This window comes from Hemiscyllium ocellatum, chromosome 14 (genome assembly GCF_020745735.1).
Source record: "Hemiscyllium ocellatum isolate sHemOce1 chromosome 14, sHemOce1.pat.X.cur, whole genome shotgun sequence".
In the NCBI taxonomy this organism is placed as follows: Eukaryota; Metazoa; Chordata; class Chondrichthyes; order Orectolobiformes; family Hemiscylliidae; genus Hemiscyllium; species Hemiscyllium ocellatum.
Window position 1 is genome coordinate 44,850,182 of NC_083414.1, and position 26,108 is coordinate 44,876,289.

The 26,108-nt window shown below is 38.9% G+C and overlaps 1 protein-coding gene across 1 annotated transcript in view; it reads right to left on the minus strand.

Annotated features, from left to right (window-relative positions):
* suclg2 (succinate-CoA ligase GDP-forming subunit beta) overlaps nt 1-26,108 on the minus strand; it is a 312,212-nt gene that overhangs the window by 13,633 nt on the left and 272,471 nt on the right. Inside the window, exon 10 of the mRNA XM_060835682.1 lies at nt 19,382-19,502. Coding sequence (XP_060691665.1) covers nt 19,382-19,502 — 121 coding nt within the window. The remainder of the gene's footprint in view (nt 1-19,381; nt 19,503-26,108) is intronic.

Genomic DNA, 26,108 nt, shown 5'->3' on the forward strand with positions numbered 1-26,108 from the left:
TAGACTCAATACATCCTGTCACTGCCCTATCTGTAACTGACCCCTTCTCAGACATGTGACTCTGATTCCCACCCCCCTTGCCAAACTAGTTATCCGTGTGGAGTTTGCACCTTTGCCCTCTATTTGCATGGAGTTCCTCTGGGTGCCCCAGTTTCCTCCTACAATCAAAAGATATGCACGTTAGGTGGATTGGCCATGCTAAATTGCCCATACAGTCCAGGGATATGCAGGCTAGGTGGATTGGCCATAGGAAATGCAGGGTTATAGGGATTCGATTGAGGGATGGGTCTGGGAGGGATGCTCTTGGCAGGTCAGTGTGTGGATTGATGAGGTGAATAACCTGTTTTCACACTGTAGGGGATCTATGATTCTATAATAATAGGCTGATGAAGAAAACTACTTATTCGCTTCTTGTCCTGCACTTCTAACCCTGGCAAGGATGTAACTGTGTAACTGTTAAGGTAAGCATGAAGATAAACAGTGTCAAAGCATGCTCAGCGTATAAAATATTGCTTTTTAAAAAGCACAAAAGTACTGCTTCAATCTCTTATTGCTTGATTATCTAAGTATTATGAATAATAATTTTGTTTGCAGGTGCTGATTGTGCATTCTCGGTTATTTAGTGTAGGAGGAAAGAGTTCATTAATCTGCTGCAACTTCAGGTTGTCTCAAGTCCATGCCTGAATGAAGCACTCTCGATGAATGAACACAAGAGATGTTTTGACAATACAGGTTTAGTTTTTTTGAATCCACATAAATCAAATCAGCCAACACTGTCATTTTTCAAAATGTATTGTTTTGCAATACAATATTGAAACATTCAAAACATGGTAAAAGATACACAATTCAACAAAATTTCAACACAATCCATTTTTAATCAATACCGGCTTTATGTATTGCCCTGCTAACTATGTAAAGCTTATAGACTGGACTAATGTAAATGTTGAGCAATAGTCACAGAATTTTCTTTGTCTCAGTTTCTTTAGATGTTTAACTAAGCCTTCTTTACTAAGTAGGAAAATAAATCATATAGCATCTTTTAAAATAAACCATCAAGTAAAATCATCTTGGTGACATAAAGGTCTTGAAGCTAGGTGGATAACAGAATAAGAAGTACCTTTTAAGATGTTACCAGTAACCTTCTGGCACTTGGTGGCGGCAAAGAACTGCGAACTGAGTATTATACTCAGTCTGAAATTCAAATAGAGAGCACCTTAGCTTTATATCAGCGTGTCACCTCTTAAAAGCTAGAATTTGTGGGTATTGCCATTATTTAGCTTTTCCCCCTAAAGAGTTCAACAATACTGTGTAAACAGAGGTGTTGGTTACTGTTTGTAATGTTATGATAATGATAACACTATTCTATTTACTGCAGCTGACTCTTCAGAGCTAAACAGCAAAAATGCAGATTTTTTTCGAATCAAATCTTTCCCACCACTTCCTTTTCTGAAGTAGCATATCATAATTCCCTTAACTTAGTGTAAAATAAAATCAAAGTTGAGGAGGGAAAAGAGCTGTAGAAACACCACATCATTCACTGTGAATTTCCGCATTGTGTATGTGTGAAAAATCATTTTAACTGCCTAAACTTTTGTTTATTAAAATTCCAAACATCTTTAATTACAAATTTTCACAATGCATCAACTTTAATTCACAATCCTTTCTTAGAAAAAAGGAAGTTATTATGCAACAGTCTTGAGTTCAGCCTGACTCTTTTCATTTGATCATTTCTGTTTAGCAGTCAGTTACGAATGCTCAAATAACTACTTTTGTCACAATGGAAACGTTTAGATAAAAGCATCTGACTGGGTTTGGCACTGAAACCACGCAATTTCAAATTCCTCAAAGTGAGCAATTTCATACAGAAACACTATCATACTAAGCCACAGCATCAATTGCATTAATACAGACAAAAGTTGGAGAAGGATTCCAGGCTGTCATTAATGCTATTTAAAATAGAGAATTATAAACTCACACACTAGGTGGTGTGAGAGACCTATACAGGAAGACTTTTAAATTCTCCTTGCTTGCTGACATGGAAGAACAGGTTAGTCTTCCTATGTGGTACTGCTGAAATACAAGCATAGATTGCTGATGAGAGAGGGGAAAACTTTCCTTTCTTGTATTTTCCAATCTCAAAACAAAGGTATCCGTTTTTTGTTTTCTCCCAGGATCTTTGTGGGGTGTTAGAATTTAGCTACATGCCAAATGTGATGCAAAAGTAAATACATTTTCACCTTGAAATAAGGTAGTATTCTAAGCTTTATTTTTCTATGTTGTGTTTTGTTTCCCTAGCAACAAAACAGTGGAATGGTTATTTTTAGGGATGACAATATACTGACCATAAAAATAGGCCCATAGTCAGACAGCGTTGCAGCAATTGTTGAAAACTGGCAGATACTTAAAAACAATTAAGATATTGCAAAGCACTAAACCAAAGAATTGTGGATGCTGGTATTCAGATTCAAAACAGAAAATTCTGGGAAACCTCAACAGATATGGCTGTTAATATTTTGCATTCAGTAACCCTTCTTCAGAACAAGGCGAGTATGAGCCAGAGGCAGTCACTTATGAATGAGGTGTGGCTGTGGAAATGAGTTTTTGGCAATACCTTGTCAAACACTAGAGCGGACAGCAAAATTAACAATGGTGAACAAGAAGATTGGAATGGAGATCCTGTTGGAAAGATTAGTAGAATCTTTATTTCCTGTTCTGAAGAAGGGTCACTGGACCCAAAGCATTAATTCAACTTTCTCTCCACTGATGCTACCAAACCTGAGTTTTTCCAGCAATTTCTACTTTTATGACAAGATAGCGTTGGAGGCTTTTCACAATAAAAGTGGCTTCCATGAAAAACATCATTGTTCAAAAGTCTGATGAAGAATTAGGGCAAATAGACTGGATGGCCATTATATATAGATCATTAACAGGATTTACAAACAGCATTGCCCATAAATAAATGGTGATAGGACCGACATGAATTAAGAAAAGTTCTGCAAGTTAACTTTGAAGGTTGAGGGTATAGAATGTTTTTTATTGGACAACAATGAAACTGATCAGGTAGAACAGCTTGAGATGTGATAAGGATGACATCAGAGTCATTGATCAAGACCAGAAGATACAGGCAAAGGCTCAAAAAGCAAATAGCATTAAAAGGTAGTTATTTCATCTAATAGCTTAAATGAAGAACTTGATACTTTAGAAGGTATTTTTGGAGTGCATAAATCTTTAGAACATGAAAATACTTTGTCAATAACCCAACAGCATTCGCCTTGAAGAAGACCTGAAAGGAAGAAACTCTGGATGACTTCAGTGCAATAGAAATTGGAGATATGTCCTCTATGCTATCTCTCTTGTGAGTCACCGAGAAAAGAAAGGAAAAGAGGGTAGGGAACAAAAAGAAATAAAGAAAAAGGAAAGAAGAAAGAAAAATGTTCGGACATGTCAGCTATCCTACCCAACATAAATGGTGCTCAATACTTGATAAGGTTGTATGATTTTGCAATCTGACCCCTCATATTATGCTCAATCTTAAAATTCTGGTTAAACTCAATATCCCAACATATTGCTTGCAGTTGATCCTAATTAGACAGTAATAACAATCATCTTTTAAAAGATTAAAATTAGTACAAAATTGAGATGGGGTCTGAATGTCTTGTGATGGCAACACAACTGTATGAGACAAGATGGATGGATCTGGAGACAGATAAAGCTTATGATTACATAGTGTCTTTAATAAAACAAACTGGTTCACAGATTGCTCAATCAGAGAAAAATGTAATGAGTCAATGCAAAAAATACTAGATAACGTGACCAAAAGCTTGGTCAAAGAGTGGGTCTTAAGGAAGGAAAGAGATGGAAAGTTTGTCAGGCAGGGAATTTCCAAGTGTGCTGAAGATATAGCTATCAATGATAGAATGAACATTCAGAGTAATGCAGAGAATTGCAAGACTGAAGAAATTTAGAGTGATGGAAAGAAAGATGCCATGAAGCACTACAGTATGTGGATGTACTTACTAGAGAAGGTGCAAAACCTGACCTACTCTATAGAAATAAGGCAGGGTAGGAGACTGAGATGTCAGTGGGGGAGCACTTTGGGGCCAGTGACCAGAATTCTATTAGATTTAAAATAGCGATTGAAAAGGATAGACCAGATCTAAAAGTTGAAGTTCTAAATTGGAGAAAGGCCAATTTTGACAGTATTACGCAAAAACTTTCAAAAGCTGATTGGGTGAGATGTTTGCAGGTAAAGGGACAGCTGGAAAATGGGAAGCCATCAGAAATGAGATAATGAGAGTCCAGAGAAAGTATCTCCCTGTTAGAATTAGCCATATCCTAATTCCCTCAAGTCTCATTCATTCATCGCTCTTGTGTCCTTGCTAACTTATATTGGCTCTGTGCATGGCAACATCTCTATTAGAGAATTATTACCTGGCTTTCAAATCCCTCTATAACCTCACTTCTCAATATCTCTGTTCAGTCACCGGTGGTTATGCCTTCATGTGCTTGGGTTCTAGGCTCTGGGATTGCTTCTATAAATTTATTCGCTACTCTCTCGCCTTCCTTAGATATTTCTGAACCTGCCTTTCATGGCGGCACATTTGATGATCTACATTTTTCTCATGTGTCTTGGTGTCACATTTTTGTTTAGTTTCATTCCTGTGAAATACCACAGAATATGGCAGCACAGTGGCTCAGTGACTTGCATTGCTGCTTCATAGTACCAAGGACCCGGGTTCAACCCCACCCTTAGGCAACTGTCTTTGTGGAGTTTGCAAATTCTTCGTGTATGTGTGGGCTTCCTTCGGGTGCTCCTCCCCAGTCTCTCCACCAGACCCACGCAGCCGCACCCCCCCCCCCCAAAAAAAAATGCAGAGAGAAAACATTCCTCATCTCTGTCTTAAATGTGTGATCCCTTAATCTGAAATTGTGCTCTCTGGTCAAAGACTCTCCCACAACAGTAAACAACTTCTCAGCTTCTCACCTGTCACATCCTCTATGAATCTTGAGTGTTTCAAAAAGGTTGCCTCGTTCTTCTATGTTCTAATGAGTATAGGCCTAATCCAGTCAAACTTTTCTTGAAAGGCAGTCCCTCCATACCTGGTATCAGCTCCCTACGTGAATCTTCACTGGACTGCCTCCAATGCTGTATATCTTTCCTTAGATATGGGGCCCACAGCTTTCACACTATCCCAGCTGTGATCTGACTTGTGCCTTAGACAGTAGAGCAAATCCTCCTCACTTTTATATTTCATAGCCTTTGAAAAGGCCAACATTCCATTTGCTTTCCCTATTACTCATCGAACGTAGATGCCAACATTTTTTGTGATTGATGGAAAAGAACCCCAAAACCCTCTGTTCTGCAGCTTTCTGCAGTCTCTCTCCATTTAAATAACACATTTAAATAACATACTGCTTGCCAAAGTACACAATATCACATTAACCCACATTATGTTGCATCTGCCAAGTTTTTGTACTCACTTAGCATGTCTATATTCCTCTGTAAGCTCTGTGACTTTCTCAACACTTGCCCTCTCACCTATTTTTGTGACATCTCCAAACTTGGCTATAGTCCATTTACTTTCCTCACCTAAGTTGTTATTATATATAGAATAAATAATTGAGGCCCCACCAGTGAACCATGTCGCACACCACTCAGTCTCTGACGCTCCAGGAAAAATAGCCCTAGCCTGTTCAACCCTCTCCCTAAAGCTCAAATCCTACAACCTTGGTAACATCCTTGTAAATCTTTTCTGAACCCTTTCAAGTTTCACAACATCTTTCTGATAGGAAGGTGACCAGAATTGCATGCAATATCCCAATAGTGGCCTAACCAATGTCCTGTACAGTTGTAATATGACCTCCCAACTCCTGTACTCAATACTCTAACCAATAAAGGACAGCATACCAAATGGCTTATTTACTATTCTTTCTACCTGTGATTCAATTTTCAAAGAGCTATGAACCTGCACTCCAAGGTCTCTTTGTTCAGCAACACTCCCTAGGACCTTACCATTAAGTGTATAAATCCTGCTAAGATTTGCTTTCCCAAAATGCAGCACCTCACATTTACCTAAATTGAACGTCATCTGCCACTTCTCAGCCCATTTGCCCATCTGATCAAGATCCTGTTGTAATCTGAGGTGAACTTCTTCGCTGTCCACTTCTCCTCCAATTTTGGTGTCATCTGCAAACTTACTAACTATACCTCTTATGCTCAAATCCAAATCATTTATATAAATGACAAAAAGTACTGGGCCCAGCACCAATCCTTGTGGCACTCCACTGGTCGGAGAGCGTTGGAGGCTGAGAGACGACCTGATTCAAATATATTAAATTATGAGAAAGATGGATAGGGTGGACAGTCTGGGTCTCTTTTCCAGGGTAGAAATGTCAAAAACTAGGGCACATAGGTTTAAGTGAGGTGGAAAGTTTAAAGGAGATGTGAAAGCTAAGTTTTTTTTTTACACAGAGGGTTTAGATACTTGGAACATGTTGCCAAGGAAGGAAGTAGAAGCAGATACGATAGCAACATTCAAGAAGCATTTAGATTAAGCATGAACAGGCAGAGAATGCAGGGGTATGCACCATGTGCAGGCAGGTGGGACTAGTATAAAATTGCATCATGGTTGGCGCAGACATGGTGGAGATGTTCCTTTGCTGTATTGTCATATGTTCAGACTTTTGGTAATAAATACAAAACTGAATGAATGTGAATGAACTGAAGGTTACCCGGTGCAAAGGAGAAAATGGAAATTGAAAAAGACATGATAAAGCAAGTGAAACAGTCTGCGCACTTAGCTGTTCTTTGCTGACAAAGGTGGGAGTGAGGTTGACATGCACGCAGGACTGGCAGTAGCCAGGATTTCCTTTAATCAATCACACTGACAGTTGTGGCTTCGTGACTTTCTAATCTATTAGAACACAACACGATTGAACATGGTTAAAAATAGGCTTTTCAATCTTGTGTAGAAAATTGGGATGTTTGATATGAAACAGTACTGTTTGCTTCATTTGCAACTATGCACAAAATGCTCAATCCCATTGCAATCCTATTTCTTCCCCGTGTATATGACAAAGAGTAAAGTAAATCGATTTTCCAAAACTTTAATTTAGCCATTTGTATCCTTTCCTAATTGGATCGTACTAATTAGCCCTTTATAGCTGGAATGTCAATTTATACTATTTCTCTTTTGTTAATAACAGTCGAGATGAATATGTGTGGTAACTTTAGCTTTTGAAATATTTGTGCTTAATGTAGCTTTAGAAAGAGGAGTCTTCATTCTGAGGCAAGTTATGATTTTGTTGAGTTACCATTTTGTGACTAGGCTGAGAATGGGCCAGCAGAAATTCAATATCTGACTGGTGATTTAAAAAGTCAGCTGCCTTGAGGTTTTCACCAGATCGGTCCTTAACCTCCGTACAGCCAAGTTGTTGAAATCTGACATTTTCAAAGAAGAGATAAGTAGGATTTGTATTTGATATTTCTCCTTAAAGGAAAAAATTGTTACAAGGGTTTTCAGATTTACAAATCTTGAATACTATATGAGTTTATGGAAGATTGTAAATACATTTGAGGCAGTTTAGAGGAGATTTAAAAGATTGATGCCTGGATTGTCTTATAAGGAAAGGTTGGACAGATTGGGCTTATTTTCACAGGAGTTTAGAAAAGTGAGGGATGGATTTAATGGAAGTGTATAAGATCCTGAATAGTCTTGACAAAGTGGACATGGAAATGAATTTTCCTCTAGTGGGTAAGTGTGGAAATAGGTACACTTTTAAAATGGAGGGGGTTACCCTTTAAGACAGAGATGAGGAGAAACTGCATTCTATCAGAGAGTTGTGACACTGTGAAATGGAAATCCTGAGAAGATAGAGGAGGTGGAGTTGTTGAATGTTTTAAGATAGAGGTAGATCTACATTTGTTAGGCAGAGAATCAAAGGTTATGAGAGGTAAATAGAAATGTGGAACTTGAATCACAGCCATGACCTTAGTGAACAGCAGACAGGCTGAATGGGCTGAATGACTCATTTCTCCTCGTTCAATTGTTTGCACATTTTAGACTACGTCATAAGAATACAGCACACAATATTGTCTAAACACGAATAGAGAATTGGCTAAAAGATAGAGGACAGAGAGTTGGGATAAGGTGGCCATTTTCAGGAAGCCAATCTGAAAATAAGGGGAGATAGAGATATAGAGGAAATTCTTCTCTGAAGGTAATGAATCTATGGAATTCTGTACCATAGAGGGCTGTTGAGGCTGGGTCGTTAAGCATATTCTAGGCTGAGGTAGATAGACTTTAATCGTGGAAATCAAGGATTATGGGGAAAAGGAAGTCAAGTGGACTCAATGATTAGCAGACCAGCCATGATCTCATTAAGTGGTGGAGAAGGTTCGATGGGATGAATGGCCTACTTTTGCTCCTAAGACTTATGGTCATTTATATTTCATTTTGAGATCATCCCAAAGCAAATGTTGTCATAGAGATGAACTATGAGAGCAGGAGGTCATTTTGATTAAGTTACAGAGTCATGCAGCATGGAAACAGACCTTTCAGTGCAACTTGTCTGTGCTGACCAGATATCCAGAACTGATCTAGTGGCATTTGCCAGAATTTGACCCATATCCTTTTAAAGTCTTTTTATTGATATATCCATCCAGACGTCTTTGAAATGTTGTCATTAGACCCACCTCCACCACCTCCTCTGGCAGCTCATTCCATATCTGGTTGTGTGCTCATAGAAGCACTTAAATCGGTTTGGGAATAGACAGAGACAGTTGCACACTTGGTCTTGAGAGGGGAGAGCCAAAGGAAATTAATATTAATTAGGCCTGTATTTAAACAGATAAAATACTAACTTATTTTTCAATGTATGAAATGCAGAAGAGTCTCAAGTTGAGTTTGGAATTTGTGAGGGGAGAAAAGATGGAAGATTTGAGGAAAACCAGGGGAAGAAATCTATAGTAGTCCACACAGCATTTTGGCAGAAGCGGTGAACAGTTAGCTTGGAAGTTGTGAGAAGGCAGTTGATTTCTGTCAGCAACTTGCACAGGGAACTGAAGCTCCCACATTGTATCAAATGAAAAGTTGGAGGGTTGCTTTGTAAAAGAGCTAATGGAAGGAAACCCATCAAACATTTCCTCAGAGAACACCTGAAACTGTGAGAAGAACTGAATTGAATATTGGATGGTTGTGTCATATCCTTTGGCTTGGTTCTTAAAGCAGTGAATGAACCGTCAACAATATAGTAATAAAATTCTTGGGTGGCGGACGGTGGAGGAGTAGTGGAAGAGAGAGAAGGGGAGGGACGATACAGCACAACTTTAGCAAATTAGAGCATAAATTAATGCACCTTGTGCTCTCTAATTGAATGTATCGAAATTAGTAATTGGTAACTGTAATGGTTCCAATGTGTCCCACTAGTGCATACATAGTATTTCAGTGATCAATTGGCTTTCTAGGGGTCATTTAAACCATCTTGCAGGAAAATGACAGGATCAGGTCCACTGCTGCACAACCTGTCCCATTAACCGTCCATTGACTCTGTGCTAGATGGGATGGGATTTGTAAGGACTTAGAATCAGAAGACTGAAAGATGTAGACTGGGATGCAAGTCAATGAGGCTGTGGGAGTAGGGTATGAAGAGACCAATTGTTAATGAGAATAGGATTTTGTAACCAAGGAAGAAGAACTTGAAGTTGAATTATGGGGACCTCTGGAAGCTGGCAAGAACAGACATGGTAGGCAGGAGTACATGTAGACCATAGAGTCATAGAGATGTACAGCATGGAAACAGACCCTTCGGTCCAACCCTTCCATGCCGACCAGATATTCCAACCCAATCTAGTCCCATCTGCTAGCACCCGGCCCATATCCCTCCAAACCCTTCCTATTCATATACCCATCCAAATGACTCTTAAATTTTGCAATTGTACCATCCTCCACCACATCCTCTAGCAGCTCATTCCATGCACGTACCATCCTCTGTGTGAAAAAGTTGTCCCTTAGGTCTCTTTTATATCTTTCCCCTCTCACCTTAAACCTATGCCCTCTCATTCTGGACTCCCCGATCCCAGGGAAAAGACTTTGTCTATTTATCCTATCCATGCCCCTCATAATTTTGTAAACCTCTATATGGTCACCCCTCAGCCTCCGACACTCCAGGGAAAACAGCCCCAGCCTGTTTAGCGTCTCCCTGTAGCTCAGATCCTCCAACCCTAGCAACGTCCTTGTAAATCTTTTCTGTACCCTTTCAAGTTTCACAACATCTTTCCGATAGGAAGGAGACCAGAATTGCACGCAATACTCCAACAGTGGCCTAACCAATGTCCTGTACAGCCGCAACATGACCTCCCAACTCCTGTACTTGATACTCTGACCAATAAAGGAAAGCATACCAAACGCCTTCTTCACTATCCTGTCTACCTGCTACTCCACTTTCAAGGAGCTATGAACCCGCACTCCAAGGTCTCTTTGTTCAGCAACACTCCCTAGGACCTTACCATTAAGTGTATAAGTCCTGCTAAGATTTGCTTTCCCAAAATGCAGCATCTCGCATTTATCTGAATTAAGCGCCATCTGCCACTTCTCAGCCCATTGGCCCATCTGGTCCAGATCCTGTTGTAATCTGAGGTAATCCTCTTCGCTGTCCCTACACCTCCAATTTTGGTATCGTCTGCAAACTTACCAATTGTACCTCTTATGCTCGCATCCAAATCATTTATGTAAATGACAAAAAGTAGAGGGCCCATCACCGATCCTTGTGACATTCCACTGGTCACAGGCTCCAGTCTGAAAAGCAACTCTCCACCACCACCCTCTGTCTTCTACCTTTGAGCCAGTTCTGTATCCAAATGGCTAGTTCTCCCTGTAATCCATGAAATCTAACCTTACTAATCAGTCTCCCATGGGGAACCTTGTCGAACATCTTACTGAAGTCCATATAGATCACACCTACCGCTCTGCCCTCATCAATATTCTTTGTTACTTCTTCAAAAAACTCTATCAAGTTTGTGAGACATGATTTCCCACGCATAAAGCCATGTTTACTATCCCGAATCAGTTCTTGCCTTTCCAAATACATGTACATAAGGAAGGGAAATTTTAGGCAAGCTGGAATTCAGTTGATGCAGTTATGGAATCATGAGACAAATCAAGGCTGTAAGCAAAAGAAGCAACATGGAGAAAACATTTTTAGTAGCAGCCTTGATGACTGGCGGGATATGTGGTTTGAAGCTTAACTCAGCATCAAACAGCATATTCCATTTTTCCAACCACCAGGTTTAAGATCAGTCAACAGCCAGGGAACAGTATATGATTGAGGGCACAACTATAACAACTCAATAGGAGCTAAGCAGGGTTTCACTTTGGTACAGAGTAACTTTGGATTTATCATGTTCACTTGGACACGCTCCTGTTGTATATCAGTCAAACACTGGTGGTGAATATTAGAGTCAAGCAAACCAAAACTAATTGGTAAGAGACATGAAACAAAAATTAAATTCCAAACTCAATTTATACTATTCTGCTTAGAAGTATAAAACATGTATGATATGAGATTTGACTTGGGCAGTACTGTACATGGAAACTTGATGAAAAATTTAACATACTTTCCTCCACCAAATCAATGGAATAACCTGAAACTGGAATGAAACTGATTTTGAAACTGTTATGGTGGTTAAAAAGTCATTGAGCAATATTTGAGAGGTCAGATAACATCAAAATAGTTAGAATGTATTTTTTTTTGCCCCAAAACAGAATTTAAACCACTACAGCACATTGAACATCAGACTTGCAAAATCAATCTAAGTCCTCACATCCATTGAACCAGCTGCACTGCATCCAATACATACCAATTCCTTCGAAGAAACAATAGACATAGGTAAAACAATCTTTATGTTACAATATCCCAGTGCCTAACCTCAGTTAACATATCAGACTCCTCAGACATTAAGAGGATCTGTCCACCTTGATGAAATATCCAATTCTTTAAAGCTGCAGCTTTGTACAGGGGTTCATGTACTAATCAATGGCTGGTAAAGGCATTATATAACGCATAATCTGATAGTCAATACCATTGTTCTGTTCAGTAACATGTAGAAAGAGTTTTATTGATTTGGCTTACACTTTTATAAACGGAACTCAAGTGAATTTCTAGTCTTTCTGAATTTCTAGAATTTTTTTTACATCTTCTGAACTTTTATCTGATTTTTACACAAATGAGAAGCTGGTGAATTATGCTATTTACACATGTTATGCAATGACATTGTTGTCAAGGAAATTAAGAGCAAATATCACTTCATAGTTACAATTCAAAGGATCTTGCTAAAAACTGATGTGATGTCTCATTTATGTAACAGGCCTGAGTAATATCAATTTTCATGGTCTGAGAAATCCACATTTTACTTGCCTTGGGAACATTACATAAACATGCATTTGCATCTAAAATCTTTAAAGACACTTAATAATTTACAAACCATGCAGTAAGCTTTTTTACTTAAAACAAACAAAGAGTACTTCAAGATTCCTAGCGATCTATAACAAATGGACATATTCATGCCAATAAAAGGTTATAGGTTTAAAAATATGCACAATTGTGAATAAGGTTGGGGGGATAGTGTGCGAATGGTGAACTGTGGTATGTTGTAAACGTTGTACCTGATTAGTGAGTCGAATTGGTAAATATTCAAAGAAAAAGCTCTTCAGTTTGTGTTTAGGTTTCTAGTTCTTCTCCCCTTTTTCTTAAAAATACCTTGTCAAGTATAAGGTTGATACTGGTATCGAAATTAATTACAGTAAAGTGTAAGGACTGTGTAAAGAGCAGGTAATTAGTTAATAAATTAAACAAAATACAAAAGTGAGGGTGCAAGGTGATATGCTGCTCTTGTAGCATGTCAGAGCTGCTGGACATGAAGAATATCCAAACGCAACACATCTGTGATGAGTGTTCACGACTTGGGGAACACTTTGTCTGATCTGAGGAGCTGGAATCTGAGTTGTAGACATTGCACTATATCAGGGAGGCAGGTGAAAGTTCTTGGGACATTTTGTTTTAAAAGGTGGTTACACTTTCAGATTAATTCAAACTTGGTCTGTGACCAGGATAGGAGCGTGTGACTGCAGGTGAGGCAGGTATGGGGACTCAGAAATAGCATTCAAAGAGCCAATTTACTCTTGTGCCACTTTTTCAGAAAAATATAAGTCAAAAGCACCTCAAGTCCAACTTGATGAGTGGCCTTTTAATTAGCCATAGCTTTACCCATTTTGTGACTAACACTTGTTTTTCAGGAGTCAATCAGGATAACATGCCTTGCCCATTTGTTGGGCAATTTAAGTATTCAGGCATTACATCGGCAATTGATTTACATGAATGCATGATCTTACTCTTTCAAGCTTTGTGTACATGTGGGGATTGCACCAGCATGTCTATCACAGATGTTTGATACTGAGTGGCCAAAGGCATCTGCAACACTTCGATGGATGAGGTATGTTTGCTCAGAACTACTAGGAGTGATGTCAAATGAGACATCTGGTGATTAGTTGTGCCATAATGTGTCAACAGTTTGACTCTTTATCTGCTAGCATGGTAGATATATCTGGTTGAACTTATTGTTAGCCAAAAACCTGAATTCAGATCGTTATAGAAACTTATGCAACGTAAAATGTAAAATGTAAGGTCCTTCCCCTTAGGAATTTTCAATCTAGCAAAACTATCTCAGGATGTTATAGCCCAAACAACTTGTTTAAGTTAACTAATATCTGTACATTGAATTTTAACTTCAGAATTTTAGGATATTGTTATCTGTGGATTCTTGAGTAATTATGAGACTACAAGCTTCTAATACTTGCGTGTAAATATTTAGTCTATGAACCAATTCTGTATTACATTATAGTAATGACTCCGTTGTCATGGAATTCAAAGTCAATCAAAAATTATTATAAGATGATCATTCTACATGAAACATATACAGTCTTCAAATCCACCTGAAGAAACAATTAACTCAAGCAAATATATCAAGATTATATTTACAATCCAGTGTAATTTCATAATAGATTGATGTATCTTTGTCTCAACTTTTCTTTAAGATGGAGGAAATCTTTTATTTTCAGATTTCTATTCTGTGGGGTCAAAACATAGTCGGTCTCCTACTGGCTCACAAACTTTATGTTCTAAAGTAATTTCTCACCATTGTCTGTAGTTCTAAAATAAAACTGCTATTGTTCATTGTAAGGTTATGAAAGGAAGAATTTTGCATAGCTCATAATAACCTTTTTAATCAGTCCAGTTTGCAGTAAACAATCTAACAGTTGTAAAGCTATTTGCACCTCCTTCTATCTGCAATATTATCTGAGAGCCTGTTCCTGGGAAAATTTCATATTGTCGCACTACCTGGTTTGCATTAAATTTAACACATAAATTGCTGGATTAGTTTGGTGCTTTTCCTTACAACATTTTCATTTCAACCTTCTACTAAGTTAATTGACTGCTAACTGGACAACGTAGGAGGAAGACATTGCATCGCTTTCATGTTAGAAAGGGGATTATCATAGAGTGGTTACACTACAGTTAGGTGTCAACCTCAGTGGTATCACTCTCACTTCTGAGGCAGTAAGTTGCAGGTTCCAATCCAAATATAAGGCCTTGTGTAGATAATCTGAGCTAACATTTTACTACAGTACTGAGGATGAGACTTTAATCTAAGGTTCCTTCTGCCTCTAAAGTTGATATAATAGATCTCTTTCCAATATTTTGAATAAGGAGGAATTTCTTTGGTGGCTTAGCTAATCCATTATAACCAAGAAATAACATTGCTTATTATTCCATTGTAATTTGTTAATGCACAAGTCTGCATCTCCTAAATTACAAGAACAATGACTTGTATTTGCATAATCTCTTAATATAAGAAGCAGGATCTGCAAATCTTGACACTAAGCCCCAAAGAGACTTTTAAAATAGTTGAGGTAGCTTTTAAGGATCCACATTAAAAGAAGGAAAGAGAAATGGAGAAAAATAAGTTTGGGGAGGGAATTGCAGCCTTTTGGGCTCAGGCAATTGAAGGAATGTCCATGAATGGGGGAGTGATTGAAAACAATGTTCAAGAAATTAGTATTAGAGAAGAGCAGATATCTCAAAGTGTTGTGGGCTGAAGATTTTAGAGATAGTGAGAGGTGAGGCCATGGAGAGATTTTAAGAGCTGAGCAGTTGCTGGTATGGGAGTCAGTATAGGCCAGTGAGCACAGGTGAGATATGCGAGCAGAAATTGGTACGATTAAGGTAAAACAAAAATACAGTTGCGTTTTGGATCACATCAAGTTTTTGGTATGCAGAATGAGAGAGATTGGCTGAGAGTGTAGTGAAATATTAAACTAAAATGAAGGTATTGATCAGTGTTTAAACAATAGATCAGCTATGGTGTGACAAAGCAGTTATTCAGAAAGAAATTGGGCCTTGTGGATGAATTGAAGACATGACTGAAAGTTCAGCTAGAGACTAAATATGGTAGTAATGTTGTAAAAAATCTATTTCCATTTCAGCTCTTAGGGAGAGGGGTGATGTCCATTGCTTGGAAATGGCATGCATGCAGAAGGTCACAGATATGTGAAAACTCAGGTTATGGTTCAAAAACTGACACTGAGAAGTCCATATAAATGAGCAAGAGAAGCAGATCAACTTTAAATTCTTGGATGACGTAAGTGTCAATAGTAAAGACATAGACAATACCAATTCTAAATCAACCATTTTTAAACATAGGCATAAAAGTTAAGAAGGTCATTGAAAGGATATAATGTGACTTTAGCAATATCAGCTTCAGACAGACCTGAAACTCAAGCAAATGCCAGATTAAAATATGGACAATCACAGCTACACATTAAGGATGAACAGTCAACCAGCCAGTTCTTCTTTCACATTGGATAATAGAGATATCAAAACTCAATGGGTGTTGGCCGAATACGAAACAGATCTTATCAACCTTTTGTTCGAGCGTGATGGCACCATCTCACAAACAAAGATTTTGGCTATATCAAACTCTCAAAATATGAACAATCACAACATTGATTTACTGACTCTAACTCATTTGCAACAGGAGTTTGGACATGTAACAGATCACATAGAGTCATGGAGATGTACAGCATCGAAACAGACTCTTCGGTCCAACCTGTCCAGGCTGACCAGATATCCCAACGCGATCTAGTCCCACCTGCCAGCACACGGACTATTTCCCTCCAAATTCTTCCTATTCATATACCCATCCAAATGCCTTTTAAATATTGCAATTGTACCAGCCTCCACTACATCCTCTAGCAGCTCATTCCACACATGTACCACCCTCTGCATGAAAATGTTGCCCCTTAGGTCTCTTTATGTCTTTCCCCTCTCACCTTAAACCTATGCCGTCTTGGTCTGGACTCCCCGATCCCAGGGAAAAGACTCTGTCTATTTATCCTATCCATGCCCCTCATGATTTTGTAAAACTCTATAAGGTCACCGCTCAAACTCTGACACTCCAGGGAAAACAGCCCGAGCCTGTTCAGCCTCTCCCTATAGATCAAATCCTCCAACCCTGGTAACATCCTTGAAAATCTTTTCTGAACTCTTCCAAGTTTCACAGCATCTTTCCGATAGGAACGAGATCAAAACTGCATGCAATATTCCAACAGTGGCCTAACCAATGTCCTGTACAGCTGTAACATGATCTACCAACTCCTGTACACAATACTCTGACCAACAAAAGAAAGCATACCAAACGCCTTCTTCACTATCCTATCTACCTGCAGCTCCACTTTCAAGGAGCTAGGAACCTGCACTCCAAGGTCTCTTTGTTCAGCAACACTCCCTAGGTACTTACAATTAAGTGTATAAGTCCTGCTAAGATTTGCTTTCCCAAAATGCAGCACCTAGCATTTTTCTGAATTAAACTCCATCTGCCACTTCTCGGTCCATTGGCCCATCTTGTCAAGATCCTGTTGTAATCAGAGGTAACCTTCTTCACTGTTCACTACACCTTCAATTTTGGTGTCATCTGCAAACTTACTAACTGTACCTCTTATGCTCACATCCAAATCATTTATGTAAATGACAAACAGTAGCGAACCCAGCACCGATCCTTGTGGCATTCCACTGGTCACAGGCCTCCAGTCTGAAAAACAACCCTCCACTACCACCCTCTGCCTTCTACCTTTGAGCCAGTTCTGTATCCAAATGGCTAATTCTCCCTGTATTCCATGAGATCTAACCTTGCTAATCAGTCTCCTATGGGGAACCTTGTCAAACGACTTATTGAAGTCCATATAGATCACATTTACTGCTCTGCCCTCATCAATCCTCTCTGTTACTTCTTCAAAAAACTCAATCAAGTTTGTGAGACATGATTTCCCTACGTACAAAGCCCCCATGTTGACTATCCCTAATCAAGTCTCTGCCTTACCAAATACATGTATATCCTGTCCCTCAGGATTCCCTCCAACAACTTGCCACTACCGATGTCAGGCTCACTGGTCTATAGTTCCCTGGCTTGCCTTTACCGCCCTTCTTAAACAGCGGCACCATGTTAGCCAACCTCCAGTCTTCCGACACCTCACCTGTGACTATCAATTGATACAAACATCTCAGCAAGCGGCCCAGCAATCACTTCTCTAGCTTCCCACAGAGTTATAGGGTACAGCTGATCAGGTCCTGGGGATTTATCCACCTTTATGCATTTCAAGACATCCAGCACTTCCTCCTCTGTAATATGTCATTTTGCAAGGTGTCACCATCTATTTCTCTACATTCTATATCTTCCACATCCTTTCCACAGTGAATACTAATGCAAAATACTCATTTGGTATCTCCCCCATTTTCTGTGGCTCCACACAAAGGCCGCCTTTCTGATCTTTGAGGGGCCCTATTCTCTCCTTAGTTACAGTTTTGTCCTTAATGTATTTGTAAAACAGACCCATTTGTTTCCTTCTTTTATAAATAACAACGGAAGCTGTTCTGAGACAGTTCCATCATGACAACTACCATCTGAAAAGCCCATGAACGAGCTTCAAGGCACTGTTTTTCCCTTGACAAATGCTTTGAGGCCCAAGTTTCTCTAGCAATTTATAATTCCAACATTCACAGTGTCTTTCATTAAAACAGCATGTCATGAAAGTGACAGAAAGACTTTCCCTCAATGTGTTCCAACTTGAAGTTTACAAGACCCAACCTCCTGGCTATTCAACTCCCAGAGGTTACTGAGATCTTCTGCTTGTACGAGAACTCCTCTACAGCATCAATGCATTTAACAAACGATGGGCCTGTTAGAATGACACTGAATCAATCTCACGTTGTAAGCATACTGTTACTTTGTCTTTATTTAATCTTTAAATGTGTGATAATGTGCAAAAGACATTATATTTTTAAACCTCTCAGGCAAACGTATGATAAATGCATGATATGTATTCACACAAGCTTTCTGCTGGAACCATTTAAATTGGGACAAACTACATATAGGATAAGAAACACATAGACCTCCCACATAAAGAAACTGTTGTCATGGAGAAGAATAAAGCACCATACCAGAGATAATCACATTGGAGCAGAAAGGGAAGCCATTGCATGGGATACTCTGGCTATGATGAGTAAGATAAGAATGAAACCAGATGAGTGAAATTTTACCCATCAGGATTACAGTGGAGAGGACCTTGAGGAGGACACAAGCAGATGAAGGACAAAGAGGAATGATTTACCTTTGTCAAAGTCACATAAAATGGAATTTGTAACTTTGGTAGCAGCTGTTCTGATACTGTTGAAAAGTGAAAATCTAATTTGGAGGATTCAATCATGGAATTCTGTGAAAGATAGGCACAGATTTGGGAAGCAATAACATGCTCAAATCCCTTGGGAAAGAACAGAGATGAGGCGGGAGAATTCACAGGAACAGTGGGGTTAAGGGATGCGAGGATTGTTTAAAGATGAGTGGGATAGTAACCAGAGAGAGAGAGAGAGAGAGAGGCAGCCATTGGCAATATCAACTAAAATGGGAACCAGGGAGGAAAGCAGAGTAGTCAGGAATGAAAACTGAAAGAATTGCAGATTCTGTAAATCAGAAACAAAAACAGCAGTAGCTGCAAAATCTCAGCAGGTGTGGGAGCATCTGTAAAAAGAAATCAAAGTTAACATTTTGGGTCCATTGACCCAGTTCTAAGGAAGGATCACTGGACCTGAAACATTAACTGATTGCTCTTCATTGATGCTCCCAGATCAGCTGAGCTTTTCCAACAACTTTTATTTTTTCAGTCAGGTATGTCTAGTCTTCACCAGTATTTCACTCAATATAAAGGGATTTGGGATGTCCAGTACTCATAAAAGGCATCATAAAATTGGAATTCTTTCTTTTCGCATTTCTTACCTTCTAGTCTTACAACCAATGGCACCTTCAGTTTAAGTTCACGGCATGCCTTGGTTATGCCCTGTGCTATTATTGCACAGTTGACTATTCCACCAAAAATGTTGACAAGAATTGCTTTAACCTGGGAAAAGAACAGAGAAGCTTTAAGAAAACAAATGCATATTTTTAGGAATAGCATAACAAATTTAAATGACCTCAAATTAATAGGATGACAATCATGTTCTTCAAAATATTAACATCAAAATCAATAGAAACAAGAAAATGGTGAGCTACCATAAACTAGTGGAAGTATTCAGAAACCTAGAATTCCCACTTCAGTGTTGTGGTAAGGTGAGCAGATGGCAAGGTGTGAATGAATGCACAGCTAACCAGACTTAACAAAAGTTTTTCTACAATTTCTTCAGAACTGAGTGAAACTGTTCTCAAGCATTACAAGATTTTACAGAACAGAATGAAGGCTTGGAATGAGATGGCCATCTCTGTCTCAATTTGGAAAGTGTCTGGTACTTCGCACAACTGAGGAAAAGTTTGTTGAAAGTAGAAGCAGAGATGGTGGAGCTTATGGATAGATGGAAGTTGATACGCCAGGATATGGTGCAAAGGCTGGGCTATTGTCACGACCAGGTCAAGAGGAGTGAATTGCTCCTCTCTTTCCAACCTCGTAACTTAAAATTTGGTTTTTTTATTTTGTTTTTAGCAGAAGGGTATACCTCCCTCCAATTAAATTTGGCTCACTGACATTTACAGGAGCAGTAAGGATCTAATTGCAAGGTTTTCTTTAATTAACAGACATCAGGTTTACTGCACGAAGTGGAAGATACATTTCTGATTGGTCTGAGGCATTCTAGTGGGGCAGTGAATGAAGAACCACCTGAGTCACTTTTAAATGCGGCACCTGGACCTTAAACCCTGGAAGGCCTTACTGGGGGTGAAAACTTGTCTGTTCCCCCCTCTCTGTGCATCCAATCTCTTTGCATAAACGAATTGAAAACAATGTGATTATGCAAGAAAACAATGTGATTATGCAAGAAAACATGTCCCAACTTTCACTGTGAGTGTGCTGATGTCTAACACTTAGACTGCATACTAGAAGACACAGTCAAAGGTCTGCATACTGATAGTTGTGTTATATAGTTCTTACAACTTTGTTGCACTTTAAATTCTATTTTTACCAGAGGTGTGAGCTACACTTAATTATCAAGATGGATAGGAAAGCGAAAGTGCAGAAGTGTAGATCTGTTAAAATGAATGCTTTCTGCATCAGAGATACAGCACCTACTTAACTTGCACTTGTGAAGAGAACTTAATCACTTTGAATGTATAAAATGTAAAGGTGTGTTATTACAAATCTCTTCCTACCTTTCCCAACATTGTGCCTTAGTGAAGGTAATGAATAAAATATTGCATTTTCCACTTTTAATATGAGCAAAGTATTTGAACTGCAAATCGGGTGGGGAGGAGAGGTGGTTTGTGTATTGGCCCCTGTTGATCTTTGCAGATTTTATGTGGTTTGTAATTTTTGGAAGACAAATGGCAGAAAGCAGAGTCTGCAAAACTAATTGAGAAAGACAGTGCAAAAACTGACATGAGCGAAAAATGACATGAGCATAAAACATTCCAACTCAAAAGGAGCAGGTTAATGTGGTAACAATCTATTTTAAATAATTCCTGCTGGTGGCCTTTTTAAACTAAAATCCAATCACAGAACATGCCAACAGCAGCTACGAGTGAATGAAACTGGTGGTAATGGAAGAGGGGTGAAACAGATGTTTGAATGCTAGATTATAATTATTAAATAAACGATAAAAACAATGTTTAGTTACACTGAAAAAACAGGTTTTAAACATAAAATATAAGTAGAGATCATAATTAGGCTCCAATCCAGTATTCCATATTTTTCACATTGCAAATAAATTACTTTATGGAGGCTATTTAATATTGTCCAGAATTTGTGGTATTAATACAAATACTTCAAAACATTGGCTAAATTAGTTATATAACTTCAAAGTATGCAGCCAAGATACTTTCACAAATAACTACACCTTTCACAGATGTTCCAAGCTATCCATAAAAATGTATTAAATTATTCAAGCAGTTAATATACCTGTGAAATTAATAATCAGTAGGTTTAATGGAAAAATTACTTTTCCTGGATTGTTATTCTAATCTGGGAAGGCAGGCTATGCTTAAAGTAAATCTCATCCCCCAGAAAAGTCCTGATGTGAAGTTAACCCGGCCTAATGGAACGTCAGCCTTCACTCTCTGATAGCTGTCAGTTTTGTCCACTCAACTAGTCTGAGACAATCCATCACAAAACTCTAGCTAATTTACAATCAACTTTAAGTCATTAAATTGGGTTTTAGTGACAAAAGAAACAAAATCACTCTTGTTAGCTTAATTATTGCATCATGGAGCCATATTTCACACAATGACCAATAAACACACAATCTGAGTCTGAAAATATTGTAAACTATTATACCTCACAACACTGTATTCAAGTCACGGATTGTTCTTATCTTGGTTTTTCAAGAAAAGGACAAGTAGAAACACTCAACCCCTATAAAATGGAAATATCTAGTGGCGTAATTTTTGTGGACATTTTCCTTTTCCAAAATTAACTCAAAGAAAGTCAATGGAAGCTAATAAATCCAGTTAGACAATTTGTTAAGGACACGTAACAACCTTTTGTTGTTAATTATATTTTCAAAAGTAGAACACTGAAAATCAGACATTACAAAGTCATGTACGAACAGGAATAATTTGGATGCAGAGCACAACCATTTCAAAATCAAAATGGATGAGTTAAAAGCTCAATGAAGTTTACAAAAATAAATCTGCAAGAGAAGAAGATTGTTAATTGTATTTAATGAGTATCATGTCATTGAGGGATCTTGAAAGCTTGTCCTTTGTTATAAAATCTAGTATTGATGCTGGTCACAATAAGGTCTTCTAATAACTCCCAAAACTTACTTTCAGCAGTAAACGCTCAAATGTGAGTAATAGATCATTACTAGATCATGGGAAAGTTGATTGTGACAACAAGCTAATATAATTGCACACCACACCCTGGATATTCCAAACATTTCTTTCCAAGCTTATGCTCACTGACCTTTGTGGTTCCACTAACTTTCCTTGAGTTAATTTGGAAGAGGAAAATATCTTTAAAAAATTATGCCATTAGGTATTTCCATTGTTATTTTGAATCACTGGAGTTGAATAAGCATTTTATGTTCAGAATTCAGGGATAGGAACATAAAGGAAATCAAGACTACTAACCACCACCCGCTCCCCCCCACCCCAAAAAAGAAAATCGTGATTTGAAATGACAGTTGCAGTTGTTAATCAACATACTGCTTCTTTCAAAATTCTTTAGATTTACGAGAAAAAAATGAGTTCTGTGACAAATTGTGTTATACCCTGTTGTTAAAAACCATGTCCTTTATGTAAAAAATGCAAATCATTTGAGATAATGCATCAAGAAAAGAAACCAATCTTATTTTCTGAAGAAAACCAATTGTACCTAATTTTCATTGCTAGCTTTTAAGACTGGCACTGAATAAATCCAAGAAAACCAATATATTATGACTATTAATCATAATTTCCATTAACTTTCCACAACTCTAATTAGAAGTAAAAACCAAAAGAACTGCAAATGCTGTAAACCAGAAACAAAGACAGAAATTGCTGGAAAAGCTCAGCAGGTTTGACAGCCAGATCTGCTAAGCTTCTCCAGCAATTTCTGTCTTTGTTTCTTACTAGTAGTAGTATATTTTGGAAGTATCCTTGCCCCACACCAGTCTTCAACAAATTAACTGTCACCAAGTAAATTATTTGAGTAAGTTAAGTGATTTGCAACCAGAATATATTTGTTAATTTAAAGTATTCATCAAGCTGTGTGTGAAAGCTATTTTAGCAACCCAAGTTCTATTAACTAAAATCACTTCACAATCTAAACTTACATATCAAACTATATAAGCACTAGTCAAAATAGTCATAAAATTATCAAAGAACCTCTAGCCTCATTTTTCAGTGAGTTTAATTTTAGTTGTAGCAATGTTGAAAAGCGCATCATAAATTTAATTGTTATAAGAAAGAATATGCTCTGCATTTGACAATCTCAATCAGATAATTTCAGTTCCAGTTGCATTCAATGTCTTCCCACCTTCCCATTGCTTCTTGTAAGCGGACTTCCAAAAGTGTCTTCAACATGAAGACATTACCATTTAATATTTTAACCATCAGAGAGAAAGCTCTGGCATTCCATTTTCAATAATAATAGTCCCACGCACCAATATCTTTTGACTATGTGGTGTTATCCCAGTTTTCAGTGGTTCAGCTACTGAAGACTGTTCAGCAGATATCTCTAAGTGTCATTGGAAGCAAGTTAAAAATTACACTAGCAAACAAGTATTCAGAGGCTTGGATGCTTGAAACCAAATGAATTTTCACCTTAAAAGTCCTAGTTATTGGACACTGTCCAAATTCAGCTAGGTCTATGGATATTGTTTGCATTCTGCTGTCTCTATTCAGATTGATAGATTGCAACATTAAAGTTATAGACAACCACTCACCAGTGCTAATAATGGAATTAGGAAAAAGGAATGCATGTTAGCATGGAAGAAGAGCAAAGACACATCAACTAACTGCAACATTTCCAATTCAAGCTCAGCTTCCAGCGTGAACTGCGGGACTACTGCGCACTCTGCTTCACAGAAACCTGACTCAACTCATCCATTCCCAACTGCACACTTCAGGCTGACGGTTTTTCTATCCATCGTATGGACCGTACAATGTCCTCAGTTAAGACAAAGGGTGGAGGGGTTTGCTTTTTAATCAACAACTTGTGGTGCACTGACATTGCAACCCTGGGCAGCCATTGCTCCCCAAACCTTGAATTCCTCACCATCAAATGTTGCCCCTTCTATCTACCATGGGAATTTACCGCTGCTTGCTAACTGCTGTGTACATACCACCACAAGCAAGGGTTGAGGAAGCTCTGGATGTGCTGTACTCCACCACTAACACCCCGAGGCCCTGTTTATTTTAACTGGTGACTTTAATCAAACCAATCTAAGGAAGGTGTTGCCCAAGTACCACCAGAACATTACCAGCCCCACCAGTGCCTGAACATTTTAGAACACTGCTACACCACTGTGAAGGATGCCTACCGCTCCATCGCCTGCCCTCATTTGAGGAACTCCGGCCACAATGCCGTGTTTCTTCTCCTAGCTTACAGGCAAAAGCTCAAGCAGGAGACCCCTTCGTGGATACAGGTCCAGTACTGGTTAATGGAGGCAGAGGATAATGTCTGGATCGGCTGATTGGACCATGGTCAAACAGTCCGCAGGTACCTTGGACAAGTATGCCGCCACTGTCACAGACTTTATCAACAAGTGTGTGTGGAGGACTGCATACTGAGGAAGTCAATCCTGATGTTCCCCACCAGGAAACCCTGGATGAGCGAGGACATACAGAATCTGCTAAAAACCAGACATTAGGCCTTCAGATCAGGAGACCCAATCAAATATAAGGTATCCAAGTATGACCTTTGCCGAGCCATTAAGACAGCTAAGGACCAATACTGATCCAAACTAGAGACCCAGACAGACACCCAGTGACTATGGCAAGGACTGAAAAGACAGTGCAAGGTAGCAGATGGCGACATAGCCCTCCCACATCGTCTTAATGCCTTCTATGCTCACTTTGATCAGAATTTCAGCGGAGAGTTAACACCTGTACCAACAAATTCTGATGAACCTATCCCAACAGTCACTGCATCAGAGGTCAGATCAGTTTTCCTTCATGTGAATCCAAGGAAAGCAATAGGACCAGATGGAGTACCAGGCCGTGCACTCAGAGCATGTGCAAATCAACAGGCAGAGGTCTTCTCGGACATCTTCAGCATCTCCCTGCAGCAGGCCACTTTCCCTGCCTGTTTCAAGAGGGCCAACATCATTACGATGCTAATGAAGGCTCATGCAGTATGTCTCAATGACTAAAGCCCAGTGGCCAAAACTTCGATGGTCATGAAGTGCTTTGAAAGGCTGGTCATGGAAAAATGGTGCATTGAGAACAACCTAGCTGTCAGTGCCGGCAAAACCAAGGAACTCATTATTGACTTTTGGTGGGATGTTACTCATGTCCCCCTACACATTAACAGCACAGAGGTGGAACAAGTGGAAAGTGTCAAGCTGCTGGGAGTGGTCATCCACAACAAGCTTTCTTGGACTCTTCATGTGGATGCACTGGTTACAAAGGCCCAACAGTGTCTCTTCTTCCTCAGACAGCGGAGGAAATTTGGCATGACGGTGAATACCCTTGACAACTTTTATAGGTGCGCCATCGAGAGCACCTTCTGTCTGGATGTATCACTACCTGGTATGGCAACTGTACCATTCAAGATCAGAGATGGTTACAGAGAGTGGTGAACTCGGCCCAGACAATCAAAAAGGCCCACTTCCCATCTACAGAATCCATCTTCCAGGCTCGTTGTCAAGAAAAGGCCGTCAGCATTCTCAAAGATCCATCCAACCTTGGCAATGCTTTTCTACAATCTCTACCATCGGGGAGGAGGTACAGAAGCCTGAACACACGCACTAGCCATTTTGTAACAGTTTCTACCCTACAGTTGTTAGAATACTGAATGGACTTACAAACTCTTAACATTCGCCTGTACCTGTGTTTTTGTTTTTGCCACTGTTCACCTATTATTTACTTATTTATGCAA